The sequence below is a fragment of the Sander vitreus genome, chromosome 16 (assembly GCF_031162955.1).
Source record: "Sander vitreus isolate 19-12246 chromosome 16, sanVit1, whole genome shotgun sequence".
NCBI lineage: Eukaryota > Metazoa > Chordata > Actinopteri > Perciformes > Percidae > Sander > Sander vitreus.
The window spans coordinates 3,087,830-3,104,965 of NC_135870.1; the positions used below are offsets into that span (position 1 = coordinate 3,087,830).

The 17,136-nt window shown below is 41.7% G+C and overlaps 1 protein-coding gene across 1 annotated transcript in view; it reads left to right on the top strand.

Moving 5' to 3' along the window:
- The window catches only part of myo18b (myosin XVIIIB), a 79,911-nt gene that overhangs the window by 10,775 nt on the left and 52,000 nt on the right, over positions 1–17,136 (top strand). Inside the window, exons 5-12 of the mRNA XM_078271892.1 lie at positions 3,195–3,338; positions 4,506–4,883; positions 6,697–6,760; positions 9,924–10,036; positions 10,130–10,297; positions 12,490–12,700; positions 15,934–16,076; positions 16,576–16,676. Of these exons, the coding sequence (XP_078128018.1) occupies positions 3,195–3,338; positions 4,506–4,883; positions 6,697–6,760; positions 9,924–10,036; positions 10,130–10,297; positions 12,490–12,700; positions 15,934–16,076; positions 16,576–16,676 (1,322 nt within the window). The remainder of the gene's footprint in view (positions 1–3,194; positions 3,339–4,505; positions 4,884–6,696; positions 6,761–9,923; positions 10,037–10,129; positions 10,298–12,489; positions 12,701–15,933; positions 16,077–16,575; positions 16,677–17,136) is intronic.

A 17,136-nucleotide genomic window follows, 5' to 3' on the forward strand; every position in this document is an offset into this window, starting at 1 on the left:
TTTACTTAAAGTATATAATAATGTAAAAATACTCCATTGCAAGTTAAAGACCAGCATTCAAAGTTTTACTTAATTAAAAGCAATAAAATATTAGCAAAATGTAGTTAAAGTATCAAAGTAAAGTATGACAGTGTTGGAAGAAGAACAAGTCCTGCTTTTGAAATCATATAGTTAGCTAACGTTAGCCACTAATAAGCTAACGGTCATACCAGAAGACCGAGAAGGGCTGTGGCAGCTAAACCCCCGAGTGAAGACGTTCTTTTATTGCTTATGACTGAATTTTCATTTGGAATAGAAAGACAAATGGAAAGTTACAGAACTTTCTCTTTAAGTTAAGGGTCTGAATGCGTCCCCCACCAATGTTTTAAACCTCGCTGGGACTGAAACAGATTTGCAAAAGACATGACATGGCAGGTTTAAAAAAAAAAAAAAAACAACTGCTACCACGGCTGGCACATTTTCACTGGTTAGTCATCCAATACACAGAATGATAAAAGCTTTTTCAAGCACACTTCGGATCCTGGTCTAAATTTGGCATTATGCAGCAGCAGAGGAAATATTCAGATCGTTTACTGAAGTAAAAGTACTAATATCGCACTGTGAAAATACTCCACTACAAGTTAAAGTGCTGCCTTCAAAACCTTTCTCAAAGTAAAAGTATGCCTACTGTATGTATGCACAAAGTGTTTTTACTGCTCTCAACGTCATTTTAACTTTATATACTTTATATACTGTTGGGCAGTTTAATCTGCAGCAAAGCATCATATTCTATAAGATCTGGGGATGCACCGAATCCAGATCTTTGGGGTTCGGCCGAATCCTGAATCCACTGGTTAAGATTCTGCTGAATCCTCGTCCCATCCTCAGTCCATGAACACAGTAAACACATTAATGAAGTAAACAGTGACTGTCCTTCCTTTGCTGTACCTGAAGTTGCTGCATTCTGGCTGCTGTCTGTAGATTCCTTCATGCTCAGCTCGCATTCTTCCAGATGTTTCATACCAGATGTTGTAACAGCGGTGATGTTGTGTATTGTTTAGGGTCCTCGCCACCACCAGACTAATCAGCATTGCAGATTGAACATGTAGCTGGAGTTGAACGGCCTTCTTTTGACTGAAAGTACTGCCAAACAACACTTTTTCTGCTCACCAGTTCCATTTCCACTTCCTCACAGCCTGCTGCATTGAACGCTCCACCTACATAAACACCTTCCTGTAGTCAACGGCGCCGTCATTACGCCGACCAGCGTAGCGCACGTAGTGCAAGTGTAGGGTTCGGTTCACTGGGAAAACATTCTAAGGTTCAGCAGAAACCGAACCCCTGTCAAAAAGCCCAATATTCAGCCAAATCCAGGGCTGAATCGTGGATTCGGTGCATCCATAGTAAGATCCTCATATGTTTGTAGCGTCGCTGTCCTGCGAGAACCACGTGTCTCCAAAAAGGTTTAAAAAGTTTTCATGGTGTTTCATGGTCCGTTTTTAAGATATCCGGGAGCAGAAGGCCCACAAGTGAGCGTTCGTCCAATCAGGTGCCGACATCATGGTTGGAGTTTTCTTTGCTAGTCAGTGGTCATTAAAGGTAAAATAATAGCTGGAGCCCATCGAGCGTCCAACGCTGGAAAATGGTGCGATCCCTGCCGTCAAAAACGCCCCTGTGATGGCCGGGTTAACTCAGTTGGTAGAGCAGGCACACATACTGTGTATATATAGGTTTACTCCTCGCCGCAACGGCCGCGGATTCGACTCCGACCTGCGGCCCTTCGCTGCATGTCATTCCCCTTCTCTCCCCCCTTTCATGTCTTCATCTGTCCTGTGGAATTAAAGGCCTAAAATGCCCAAAAAAAATCGCCCTCTGTGGCACGAACCACTACTTTTATGGCGAGACTTTACAAACTCTACGAAAATGATAATAACCTAACCATATAAGTGTTATAAATATTACTAAGTTCCTCAGAAAGTTTCTCCTGACTTCACACTGTATCTTGTCAGAATGTTGTCCTCCTGACCTTTATGATTTTCCAGATTGTGTCAGCAGGAGATACTTCTTAATTAAATGTCAGGCCTCTGGCCATCTCTCTGTTCGGCCCCTCTGGTTCCCACATGATGCCCGTCACAGCCGCTGACTCATGTTCCCCTTAAAGCTGGAACTTATATTAAATTATGAATCATACTTGACGGAAAGTTTACGAGATTACAGTTATAGATAGGTGGATTTGAAACTCAGTCTGGAGGTGAGAGGCTCCGGGGGATACCAAACACTGTCCCGTCCACACAAAGATGACACAGAGCTGGTTGAAAACCGGCAAAGTATCTCTTTAACTATAAAAAATTTATTCAACAAATGAACTAGAAGGGCACTCGGAGAGCGCAGACCTCCGCTCCCTACAATCTGTCAATGTTGAGAAAAATAATTCGTAGATTTGTCCCGTGATTCTGATCGCTCCAAAATTGAATGGGTTCCTTCTTGAATTTAATGGGTAGAAATCAGGAGACGCTGTTTCTGAAAAGCCCCTGAAACTCGTCTGCAAGTTGTAAAAGTTAGTAGGCCTAAGTAAGAATCTGCGGATGCAGAATTGCGCAGAATTTTCCGATGAATTTCTACAGATTTTCCACAGATTTTAAACGATAAAAGAAAAAAAAGTTTGTTAACTGAATGTTAACACATCTCCATGTGAGAGCAGAAAACAATTGTCCGCTGTATTCCACAGATTTTCATTTTGGATCACTGCCAAAAACTGTAAAATATAATACACAGATTCCATTTGGGTCTGGTTATAAGAGTTCACAGAAACAAACTACAACATTTAGTTGTGTGGGTGGAGGCAGAAAACTCTGAGACAAATATCTAAAAACCTGCACGAATAAAATCCTAGATTCTAAATCATATATGATATGCAATACATACAAAACTCATGCTACTGACACATCACACACTCTGACTTCAATCAAAAAAAAATGTTCTAACATGGTAACATATTAGACAATAAAGCTTGAAATATAAAGTCATGGTCCTGCAAGATGTGAATTAATTTGTGTAAACCTTGTACCTTGTAATGTGACGTGCATGTGTGCAAAGGAAAATGTCATGCATGTATAGTTTCGGCATGCAATCTGAACCAAATGTTGTGTTTATCCACATCACACAATGACTTTGTGTCTCTTTCTACCGACTTTGATCAATCAATCAAACTACAGATAAAGGAGGAGAAGACGCCGGTGGCCGCGGCCGTACCTCCTCCGCCTCTGTCCACTTTGCCGGGCGGCTTCCTCAAACAGCTGGTCAGAGAAACAGAGAAGGAGACCAAACAGAAAGAGCCAGAGACCAAAGAGGAGAGACAAGTGAGGGGTTTGACTTTCATTTCAAGGAATAGCTCAACATTTTGGGACGGGAAGATTGATATTGATGCCTCTCTCATTAGAGCTGGTCATCTTCCTCTATAAAACCATTCATTTCCTTCGTTATTTTTTTAAAGCTTTAGTGCGTACCTTTTTGATATTAATGAACGTCCGTTACATTCAAGCCGTTGCCGAATGAGTTGCTACAAAGCTAATTAAGACTATCAGCTCCACACAACTCTCTCTGTATTTCTCAGTGTGACTATGTTCAGAAGATTGTGGTGTCCGGTGACTTTCCCGCGCAGAAACTCGAGTGAAGATAATGACCTCTTCTGAAGAGTCCATCATGTTTTTTTAATCCTCCGTGTCCTCCTTGGCTACTAGCAACTGTGTGGAGGAGGGAAGGGTGGGGGGCGGTGCTCGATCACAGAAGGCTTGTATCATGTGGACGCACCGACAGTGTTGTTGTCATTACTTAGAATTCCTCATGGGGGCGACAGAAACTACACACTATAGCTTTAATATTCAAATTGAAACATTATCTAACAAGTGTAGTTAAGCGGCTAAAGGATAAAAGCTTTAGTTATAAAAATCTTGCAGATTGTCACGTTACTGAAAATACAGCTATATATAACGAAGATTCGGACTCTGACAGCTAAAGGGCAGCTAACGTTAACTTAAGCTGTCTCCATGAAGCTCCTAGCTAAGCTCCTATAATTTGCGACGCAGTTAGGCAACAAGAACGAGCTGATTAATGATAATGTAAGCAATTTGACTCGGTCAGAGTCGATTCCCAGCCGGTCACTCCCTCTCTGCTAACCTTACTCCGTCTTTACCGTAACGTTAGCTCCTTGTGTTGCTCACTACCGCTAACTTTATTGTTCATAATACGTGACGTGACAAAAGCATTTCGTTTTAACATGCGGGTAGGCCAAGGCGAGATTCGCTAACGTTAGCCAACACATTTGTTCAAAAAGACACATTTGAATAGTAATTTGAACATTTGATTAGTATATATTTTTTGTAAGGTTCTATTCGAGTATATTCGACCTCCTGAATTCGTTCCAACAGTCCAATCTCTCATCGTAGTGGTATCAATGTTTTCGTCTAACTCGGTAAGAAAGTGAGTATTCAAATTATTGAACTTGAAAAATTTTTTTTCCTTCGTAGCCAAACAAACTGAGCGACAACCTGGTGCAGCAGTTCCTCCTCCCGGATCAGACTCCTCCGATCCTTGAGGCGGAGATGTCGCTCCGGGCTGAGCAGCAGATGAACAGCAACAAGCAGACGGACGGCCGGACCTCGAGTCAGAGGCAGATTTACTCTCCTGACCCCGGCAACAAGAAGGAAACCAGACAGGAAGTAACACCAGAGCCACTGAAGCAGCAACAGGAAGTGAAGTCAGAGAAGAATATGAAGAAGCAGCAAGAGAAGGAGAGGATAGAGGTGGTGCAACAGGTGGAGAAGAAAGAGGAGAAGATGAAGGAGAGGCTGGAGCCAGAGGGAAGGCAAGCAGACACGACCGTGACGGAGCATAACACGAGAGAGGTACGTCTGTTTAAACGAGTTTATTATAGAAAAACTGAGGTGCACCTGCAAAAATTACAGACTTATTCACTGATTAATTAATAGGTTGTTAAATTAGTTATGAACAGATTTATTAAAATGGTATTTATTTTCTTTTTTTTCCTAGAAAATATTTGAAAATTGTAACTAAGAGTGACTTGTGAGCGAATAACTGTTTTTCCCAAAATGTTGAACTGTTCCTTTAATTTTTCCAGCAAATTACAACCATGACTTGATCGTGACTTGACTTGAAGTTCTCCAAACCATTGGACGATATCGTCGTTTGTACCTACCCTCTAATACGACCCACAGGAGCGTTTTCCATCCTCATATCTAAACCAGAGAGCGTAACGGTTGCTTAGTCGTTAACGTTGTGAAATGGACGCAGTTTGGTTATGTTTCGGCATAAAAACTTTAGTGCGTAACATTCAATCCATTGCCAAATGGCAACAGAAACTACGCACTATATGGGCTAAAATCTGACCCTACTTCACTTTCTGAAGGTTACGCACGTGACTCTGAAAAAAAAAAAAAACTCATTGTTTACTTTTATTTTCAAACAGGACATGAACCCCGATCTCCTGTGTTTGTTTGACCCATCCACCCCCCCCAACCTATCTCCTTGCGAGGACCAAGGGGGTTTCAATAATGTTCCCCCTTTGAACAGTTTTTTTTAAGCCATGTACCCCCTAACCAGCGCGAATCATTTTTGGTAGAAAAAAAAGTCTCTATAAAGAGGAAGAATACAGTGATGTCAGCGATAGATTTACTAAACAACAGCCTTGGACCTGGAAAACATTTAAATGATGATGAGAAAAGGCGACAAAACTTGGAAAAAGGCAACAAAACTTGGAAAAAGACAGTTGAAAGAAGGAAGTAAGACAAGAATAGGTCAGAAATAGTAATAAAAACTTCAAAAAAACACAGTAGAAAGAAGGAAGGCAACAGTAGGGCGACAAAAGTGACAAAAAATTCAAATAAGCGACAAACTTCGAAAAAAAGTGACAAAAACTTTTGAACAAAGCAAAAAAAAAAGACCGGGGAAAAAAATAAGGAAGGAAGGCAAGAATAGGTCAAAACAAACGACATAACCTCAAAACAAAGACAGTACAAGTTACTACAGCCTTGTAACTGAAAAACATTTTGCAAAAAATGGCCCGTACCCCCTGCAGTCCTCCAAAGTACCCCTAGGGGGACATGGACCCCCATTTGAGAAACACTGGTCTAAAGGATGGAGATCCTGACATTGCCCGGAGTTGTATATATATTTTTTCACTGTCTACGGTGGGGACATTTGGCGCTGTTATACTTCCTCACCTTACTTCCTGCTTTGCTCCTGTCATGACTACCACGGCCACTAGAGGGCGCCACCACTCTAAACCTAAGCATAGGTCATAATTGCTGCTTGAACAAACGACCTATAGGAGCGTTTTTTTCGGGGGAGGACAGTCTTTGACTTGCATCTTTTTGTTGTTGTTTGTTGTTTTGTGTAGTTTTTTTGCATCCATTTTTGATTAACCCTCGCCAGTTTTTCTCAAAATTTCAAACTATTCCTTTAATTTTTCCAGCAAATAACAACCATAATCCAATTAACACACAAAAAATACAAAAAACATTCATTGTTTATCAATTTGCAGTTTGCAAATAAACACTAAAACATTTCTATAATTATTACGTACACACGTTATAAATGACATTAATCATGTACAAACCAACACTTGGACGTCTACTTTATTAATATTTCACAGGTACACTGTTTAGTTTTTGTCTGTTGTTTCTTTGTCCCCCCTCCCAGGTCAGAGATGTTTGGTATGAAGCAGGAACGGTGTGGTACGTCCACAAGGATGGTTTCACCCGCGGTGAGTCACGTAAACACTCACACACACGCTCACTCTCAGCACATTTAACATGTTTGCGTCATGTTGTTAACACAAGAGCTCTGTTTATAACGGCTCACAGGTGAGTCAGCTGGCCTTTTAGAGACAGCTGTGAAGCCCATTCATTAGTCCTACAGATAACGCTACGTGATTCACAACTGGTCGCCGTTTTGAGTCACTTTGTATTTGATTTTTTGCTTTCTGTAGTTGAAAGGGGAACTATGCAGTTCTTTAGCCTAATTTACCTTAACTGAACAGCTTCGGAGTCATTGGAATGGTTATATGACTTTTTTCGGGTTGAATGGTGGTCGTCTCGCTCCCCCCCTAGCGCCTGTGAGCGATAAAAACCACCCTTGCAACTTTGGGCCGGCGAGCCGCTGGCCTCAGCATCAGGAAGTATGGCGTGATATCAGGTCTCAGCGTCAGGAAGTATGGCGTGATATCAGGTCTCAGCATCAGGAAGTATGGCGTGATATCAGGTCTCAGCGTCAGGAAGTATGGCGTGATATCAGGTCTCGCAATGTAACGAATTGCTTCACGCACTGCACACATACGCCCATTCAGGAACCAGCTAACAAGGTAGCGATGGAGTTTTTTTTACACTATCTTCATGGCTGAGCCGGCAAAAAAGAAGCAGAAAGCTAGGAAAGCATTGTCGGAGGAACAGAGAAAGAGGAAACAGCAGACTGACCGAGCGAGGAGTCAGACACGAGTAAACATCGGAGCTGCCAAATATCTATTCTGAAGCTGTAGGGGGAGATCTATAGAGAAACCTGCCAGCAAAAAGAGAGAAAACAGCGAAGAAATGGCCAAAACTGCATAGCGCCCCTTTAAGATATATTCATTTGATTAGGACAATGCACATTAATCAACATTTCTGTAAATGCACCAGTGTTTTTCAACTGTAGTCCTGTAGTCCTAGTTACCTATAGAGATGTTCCGACAGAATAAAAGAACGTTCTGGGGCGTTCATGTTTCACAAAGAGTTTAACCTGAGCCAGACGACAACAAAGATAGAAATAATATCACATCCATACAGGGATAGTAGTATACAGCTGTTATACATCATATCATCCATACAGGGATAGTAGTATACAGCTGTTATACATCATATCATCCATACAGAGATAGTAGTATACAGCTGTTATACATCATATCATCCATACAGGGATAGTAGTATACAGCTGTTATACATCATATCATCCATACAGAGATAGTAGTATACAGCTGTTATACATCATATCATCCATACAGGGATAGTAGTATACAGCTGTTATACATCATATCATCCATACAGAGATAGTAGTATACAGCTGTTATACATCATATCATCTATACAGGGATAGTAGTATACAGCTGTTATACATCATATCATCTATACAGGGATAGTAGTATACAGCTGTTATACATCATATCATCTATACAGGGATAGTAGTATACAGCTGTTATACATCATATCATCCATACAGGGATAGTAGTATACAGCTGTTATACATCATATCATCCATACAGAGATAGTAGTATACAGCTGTTATACATCATATCATCCATACAGGGATAGTAGTATACAGCTGTTATACATCATATCATCCATACAGGGATAGTAGTATACAGCTGTTATACATCATATCATCCATACAGGGATAGTAGTATACAGCTGTTATACATCATATCATCCATACAGGGATAGTAGTATACAGCTGTTATACATCATATCATCCATACAGGGATAGTAGTATACAGCTGTTATACATCATATCCTCCATACAGGGATAGTAGTATACAGCTGTTATACATCATATCCTCCATACAGGGATAGTAGTATACAGCTGTTATACATCATATCATCCATACAGGGATAGTAGTATACAGCTGTTATACATCATATCATCTATACAGGGATAGTAGTATAACATAATAAACATAATAAAATATATGACACATTGGTATCGGATCGGTACGCAAGTTCAGGCATCGGAATCGGTATTGGGAAGCAAAAAATGGTATCAGACCATCTCTAGTTACCTAGCATTCATGTCTTTATGGTGGGAGGAAACCGGAGCACCCGGAGAACATGTAAACCCCACACAGAAAGATCCTGCCCTGACCGGGGATTCAACTCTGCTGTGCCAGCTTGCTGTGAGGGAGATGTGCTAACCACTGAGTCACCGTGCCGCCAGTTGTTTTGTGTCTCAAACCAAACACTGATTTTATATAAATTTTCAAAAAAAGTTAGGAGCCTCTGGTTTAAGATTATTTTTTGGGCATTTTTAGGCCTTTATATGACAGGACAGCTGAAGACATGAAAGGAGAGAGAGAGAGAGAGAGAGAGAGAGAGAGGGGGGATGACACGCAGCAAAGGGCCGCAGGTCAGAGTCGAACCCGGGCCCGCTGTGTCGAGGAGTAAACCTCTATATATGGGCGCCCGCTCTTTTTTTAAATGTTTTAGTGGCTGGGTTAGCTCAGTTGGTAGAGCAGGCGCACATATATGGAGGTGTATGCCTCGACGCAGAAGGTCCAGGGTTCGAGTCCGACCTGTGATCATTTCCTACATGTCTTCCCCCCTCTCTCTCCTCTTTCATATCTAGCTGTTCCTTCCATTAAAGGTTGAAATGCCCCAACAAATTAAAAGTATTAATCTGAAAAGAAACCAAAGCTTAGTGTGGTGTAAAAAGTAGAATATTGCTTCTAAGATGTATAGTAGTAAAAGTATAAAGTAGCAGAAAATGTAAATACTGTGGTTGCGTATGCGTGTACGGTAAAAGGTCAAAGGTCGGGGCTTTGTGTGTAGATCTAATGGGATTAGTGCAGAGTAGTCAGGAGCTGGCTGGATAACATGAGCAGATGGATGTGAAGCAGATGGATCCGTAGACACATATTGACTCTAATATGTGACATGATATGAAGGTTATACAACAGGCTGAAAGATTACTACAGATTGTGTGTGGATTAGCAAAGGACTCCACTAATCCGCAAACATGATGTCCTAAATGAGAGATCTCCATGTTTACACTCGAGTGGATAGACCCATCCATTCAGCACTTATGACTAGAGATGATCTGAATAATAACCAAAAGTTAATGGTTGTTGAGCGGTCATGAGTTTTATTTTGTTGTCTGATTGGTTGGTTTTGTACTCGTTTCAGCCACTCAGCTGAAGCCAGATGAAGGCACACCTGAACTCCCAGAAGGCCGAGTGAGAGTCCGTCTGCAGACGGACGGCTCGCTACACGATGTTACAGAGTACGAGATTGAGAAGGTAGCTCAGGTCTTTTCCCATTTCCAGTATCTTTATATATGTTGTTAACCATTTAACGGACTGACAGCATCACTCCCTCCTCCTCCTCCGCAGTGTAACCCGTCAGAGCTGGACCTGTGCGAGGATCTGAGCGACCTCCAGAGTGTCAACGAATGTGGAGTTCTGCACAATCTGACCAGTCGAGCTAAAGCCAACCTGCCACTCACACACGCGGGACCCAACCTGGTCAACTTCTGGCCACCGTTACAGGCTCACAGCAAGGTGAAGTCAAACACACGGTGCATAATTTGCTCTCACAGTGAAAGATCCAAACTCCTTTTCCAAACACAAAGCTTTGAAGGCCCTGAACACCCACACGGGTGTTTTCAGTTAACCTGGCTGATCAGCCCTCTTCCCAGGACTGTGTGGGTGTCTATTAGTCCCGCTTTGCCAGACCTTCCTCCACCGCAACGGAGCAATCCCAGAAGTGGAACGTCAAGGATATAGACTAGGGGCTCTATCTTGCACCCGGCGCAAGGCAAAGCCTGACGCAACTGTCTTTGCTAGTTTAAGACCGACGCACCCGCGTCGTTTAAATAGCAAATGCACCTGCGCCCATCTGTGCGCCCATGGGCGTGCTGGTCTTACAGGGAGGTGTGTTCAGGTGCATTCTGGGCTTATTGCTATCTTGAGGCAGCGGGAAGTGATCGCGCCATTGACCAACAAAAACCTGGTCTAAAGTCAATAGCGTAGTTGTTATTTTAACAGCGCATTAGTAAGATGCGCCTAGGGTTATGCACAGCGTGCACACACTATGCTTATTACACACACAGGGACACGCAGCAGCACACACACATGCAGAAGATTAAAAATAAAAATATTACGGTGCAAATCCGCCATCATAGTAGCAATGCACCAATGTACTGGCTTTTAAAGGGAATCGGAGATGATCTCTGATTGGTTTATTGCATATTACGCCCAAAACACACCTCTGATTAATGAAGACACTAAGTACAACCCTTTTGAACCATGCGCCCGGCGCACAGACCCTTTTTTCCACCGTCAAACTAGCAAAAGTGGATTTGGACACGCCCTAAACGCACTTGCGCCATGCGCTTCACGTGCGCTTAGATCGTTAAAATAGTTGTCTATAGACTGATTGATCGAAATCTTCCTGAGTCTCTTGTAAGCTTTGTTGCACCTGTTAGGGCGGGACAAATGACAGCTTTATCATTATTATTGGTAGAAAAGATTTGTGAACTAATAATTTCCCATCAAAGCTTCGGCCCACCTTCAACCTGTGCAGAGGTCTAATCATCCAAAACAACTGATAACACCTGTGTGGACTTTAAAGGTCCCATATCACGCTCATTTTCAGGTTCATACTTGTATTTTGGGCTTCTATTAGAACATGTTTACCTGCTTTAATGTTCAAAAAACACTATATTTTTCTCATACTGTCTGTCTGAATATACCTGTAATCACCCTCTGTCTGAGACACTCTGTTTTAGCGCCTGTCTCTTTAAGACCCCCTCCCAAAAAAAAGCCCACTCCGCTCTGATTGGTCAGCGTCGTTTACAGGTCTTCAGCATCTGCGCTGCTTATTTGTTTTCAAGTCATAGTCTTTATATCATCTTAAAAATCCATTTGGAGGTATTCAGTCTTTAAACATTTCTTAGAAAAACTTTATTGTCTGTTCAAACAGAACATTTTCTTGCATTGTCTGCTCCAACAATCAACAGATAACATTAAAAAAGAGGAGAATCCCTCCAGGGTTGCAAAATAATTCTGTATTTTCCAAGAGCAGATTTCCAGAAATTATCATCCATATGTTTAAACAAGATAATGGCAATTTTAATTTATTTAAAATGCTCATATTATGCTCATTTTGTATTTAGAGGCTATATCAGAATAGGTTTACATGGTTTAATTTTCAAAACACACACATACACATTGCTGCAGCTCCTCTTTTCACCCTGTGTGTTGAGCTCTCTGTTTTAGCTACAGAGTGAGACATCTCACTTCTGTTCCATCTTTGTTGGGAGTCGCACATGCTCAGTAGCTAGGTAAGGACTACTAGCCAGTCAGAAGCAGAGTATGAGGGCGTGCCCTGACAGTACCTAGGTAAGGACTACTAGCCAGTCAGAAGCAGAGTATGAGGGCGTGCCATGCTAGCAGCTAGGCGAGCATTATAACGTGTGTTCCAAAGTGACCACGTTTGTCTCTGAAGTAAAGGCTGGACTACAACAGAGCTGTTTGGAGCAGTTTGTGAACAGTGTTTTCTGTTGGAGATGGTAAGTCCCTTTGGGGGGGGACTTTGGGCTTTTTCACTTTGTAAACCTATAACGTGCACAAAAAAGATATATAACACAATAAAGGTAAGGGGAAAAGCCAAAAAGCATAATATGAGCACTGATTTGCAATGGAACCAGATGAAACTGCGGGTAATGTTTTCAAACCTTCTCCTCTGTCAGACTCCAAAGTCTCGGCGGGGCGAGTCGGTGTGGGATGCTCCTCCTGCGCTGGCTGCTCTGGTCAAACGGGTGTACGTGTCCATGGTGGGCTCCAGGAGAGACCACAGTGTATGTGCGCTGGGACGCAGCGGCACCGGCAAGACCACTGCATGCCAGGCCTTCACACTCGCTCTCCTCAAACAGGCCGGTACAACGAGGGAGAAGATCAGCGGTGAGTCAGGCTCCAGCCCCGAATGATTTCTCAAAAGTCCCCAATATGTTGTCCTCGGGTCAAATCTGACCCCTTTTCAAAAAGTTTCTATATCAGAAATGTAGGTTAAATTATTAAATTATTATTTATTTTTAACAAAATAACGTGGATGGTTCCATACAACGCTCTTCACAAGTTAAATAAATGATCAGTTCACTACTTTCATTGAATTTTGAAGTTTTATTCAATTTTATAGCATGTAAAGAAAAAACGTTGAAAAACTTATAAAAATAACAACTGCGTTATTGACTTTAGACCAGGTTTTTGTTGGTCAATGGCGCGATCATGTCCCGCTGCCGCAAGATAGCAATACGCCCAGAATGCACCTGAACACACCTCCCTGTAAGACCTGCACGCCCAGAATGCACCTGAACACACCTCCCTGTAAGACCAGCACGCCCAGAATGCACCTGAACACACCTCCCTGTAAGACCAGCACGCCCATGGGCGCAGGTGCATTTGCTATATAAACGACGCGGGCGCCAACAACTGCGTCAGTCTTAAACCAGCAAAGACATTTTCATAAAAGTGACAAAAACTTCGAAATAAAAGTGACAAAAACATCAGAAAAAAGTGACAAAAACATGGGAAAAGCTTAAAAAAAAAATGTCAACAAAGTGCAGAAAAATATTGACAGAAACTTCGAAAAGAGTGAGAAAAGTGTCGAAAAAGACGACCAAAACGTTGGAATTCTTTTTACATTTTGACCCAGAAAAACAAAAAGTTGCATGGTTGACGAGGAAGACAACACAAGGGTTAAAAAACCTGCTCTGGTCCGTTATACGCTACTACTCTGCCATGGACAGAGCTTTTATATTCCCAACCTCCATATGTTATGTAACTTCAAAATATCAACATCAGACAGTTTCTGTCTCTCTTTAGGTGTCAGGAGTGAAAATGAGTCATCCTCGACGTTTGTTGTGTTCTGGTTTCAGAACGATGAAGACAGTTTGAGAACAATGAGATATAAAACAGGATGTCGGCTCTACACGATGAATCGTTTCCTTGGCAACTATTATGTTTTCCCTATACTATTGATGACAGATTTTTTAATGCATTCTGTTATCAAATGGCTTGAAAAATAGTGCACATGGAAAACAAATCTCCCACAGGGGAGCATGCCCCTGAATCCCCCTAAGTTTGGTCAGAGCCCCGAATGTTTTGGCTCCGCCCCTGGGAGGGACAACAGCTTACATCCATACTTTACTATTTTGCATTTTTATAATTTATGGAAAAAACACACACACACACACACAATACCAAAGACAGTTATATAAGAGTGAACCTGTAAATATAAACCCTCCTTTCACAATGCTCTAGAAAAAGAAGTAAAAATAAAACAGAAACATACCGGTAAGCACACAATGCAAAATAAAAACAGGATCGGACAGCGACAACACACTTCAGTATCATATACATCATTTTGAATATAATAACAGAACGCAAATAAATAATATTAATACAGTGCAATCTTTGCAAGGACGACTTTCACCAAAACCCATCAAAGGACTCCCGGTCAAGACCAGTCTTGTATAAAGTACATGAAAGCAATACTTGAGTAAAAGTACAAGTATCTTACCAGAAAATAACTTTGGTAGAAGTTAAAGTCATTTTTTTAGAATATTACTTGAGTAAAAGTCTTAAAGTATCTGATATTTACTGTACTTAAAGTATCAAAAGTAATTTTTTGATATCAAATGTACTTAAGTATTAGAAGTAAAAGTAAAAAACTTTGATTATAAACTTTATGGCCAAAGGCGTGTTACGTTATCTTCATCATCACTGTCGTTGGGTGGTCTGTTACCATGGCGGCAAAGACTGCACCAGGTGTTTCCATGATGCTATCAGTCATTATGCTTCCTCCTCTTCTTCTTTAATTTTGGCCTATGGTTGTTTTTTGCAGCTTGGTAACAAACGGGCATTAGTTCACCAACTGGAATGGAGCGTGCATTAACATGACAATCTAGGAGCAATGGTTCGCCAAACCTGCTTTTTTCCAGCGTAACACATTTTTTATGATCATTTTTTTAAATTATTTCTATATTTTTGAACATAGAACATACAGAACAAACAACTACCATTAAACAAGAACCAAAACCCTCTCCCATCCCCTCACCCTCTGCGGTCTCGGGGAAAACAAAACAAACCAATATACAAGAAAACAAAACAACCTTGCCTAGTCGCTCTCCTCTAGTTCTTGTGATGCTCAGCTCATTAGGACTGATACTTGTGCTGCTGCACCTTTCCACAGGTCTACAGTTGATGATTTGGCTTTGTTAATCCTTTCTGTAGAGAGCTCCAGCATAACTCTGTCTAGAAAATATGCCAACCACTGTTTACAAAGCAAGTGGGGGGGGGGGGCCAGCGCTGAGTTATCATTTTCTTGGTCGCAGTTGATCCAGCTAGCCAAATTTTCTCCAAGGACAGATGTTATTTAGAGTTGTTACAAGTTAGTAACAAGTAACTAAGCTACTCAGGGGAAATGTAATGGCGCAAAAGTATACATTTTATTTAGGAAATGTAATGGAGTAAAAGTATACATTTTATTTAGGAAATGTAGTGGGGTAAAAGTAAAAGTTTCCGGAAATATAAATATATATGAATTAAAATAAAAGTACAGATACGTGAAAATTCTACTTAAGTACAGTAGTATTTGTATAGTATTATAAGTATTTGTACTTTGTTACATTACAACACTGGTCAAGACAAAAAAAATTTTAAAGAACCGTATACATTTTGTATCTTAGTTTTTCAAGGGACAGGAATGATAGAACCGTGCGCCCGGATAGCTCAGTTGGTAGAGTGGGCACACATATATAGAGGTTTAGTCCTCGACGCAGCGGTGCGGGGTTCGACTCCAACCTGCGGCCCTTTGCTGCATGTCATTCCCCCTCTCTTTCCCCTTTCATGTCTTCACCTGTCCTGTCAAATAAAAGCCTAAAATGCCCCCAAGGAATGATAGAACCTCCTTTGACCACTGTATGAACAACAGCGCTTTGTTTGGTTTCCAATTAACAAGAATTAGTAAAGAAGTGAGCACTTCTGCATGTGGTGGTCTGGGGTTACAGGTTGTCTGCATGTATATGAAAAGACATCAAAGTAATATTTGAGGGAGGGGCACGCCCAGAACATATGTCCCATATTTCACTTTTGACTGCTAATTCATCTTGTTTTTTTTGTAACCCGGTCCCCAGTGGAGCGTGTGCAGGCCATGTTCACCATCCTGAGGTCTTTTGGCTGCGTGAGCTCGCAGCACAGCGACGCTTCGTCTCGTTTCGCCATGGTCTTCTCTCTGGACTTCAACCACGCTGGACAGGCGGCTGCTGGACACCTGCAGGCAAGCAACACACACACACGCACACACACACACACACACACACACACACACACACACAAACACACACACACACACACACACACACACACACACACAGAGGTTTGTGGCACTATCTTTGTGGGGACCCGTCATTGACATAATGCATTCCCTAGCCCCTTACCCTAACCTTAACCATCACCACTAAATGCCTAACCTTAACCCTTACCCTCACCCTAACCAGAACCTCATTCTAACCCTAATCCTAAAACCAGGTCTTAACCCTCAAACAGACCTTTAACCTTGTGGTTATACACACACACACACACACACACACACACACACACACACACACACACACACACTTTTGGGGAGTGGGTTGTCTTTCATAGTTCTTTAAGGGGGGGGGGTACCAATCTCCCTCTGCTAAATATTGGGGGGGGTCATATTCTGTTGCATCCCTCCCAAAATCTAGGCCTGTGCTCATGCCTGCTTCTGTTTCTCTCTCCGGCCGCTCTATCAGACGGTGATGTTGGACAAATGGAAAGTGTGTCAGAAAACTCCCGGAGAGAGTAACTTCCTGGTTTTCTCTCAGATGCTGGCAGGACTCAGCACAGAGATGAGGTAACTAATGCCGCATTCCCACTCTTTTTGGGTTTCCCATTAGCAAAAAGTTGTAGATAGTACCTGGTATGTTTTTTTGTTGTTGGTACCACCTTGGTCGAAGTTCCAAGAGAGCTGAGCCGAAACTAGACATTGGGTCAAAAAGTTTTGGTCTTCTTTTCTGACACTTTTCCCTGATGTTTTCTTCACTTTTGTTCAATGTTTTTTGTCACACATTTTTCTGTGCTTTACCCCACGTTTTTGAAGCTTTTTCTGACGTTCTTTTATCAATTATTTTCAATCAAATGCTTTAAAATTGAACAAACCACCCAAATTCAATGAAAGTAGTGAACTGATCATTTATTTTACTTGTGAGGAGCGTTGTACGGAACCATCCACATTATTTATTTTTGAAAGAATCCCAAATTTTGGACTTTTTGAAAATGGGTCACATTTGACCCGAGGACAACAGGAGAGTTAA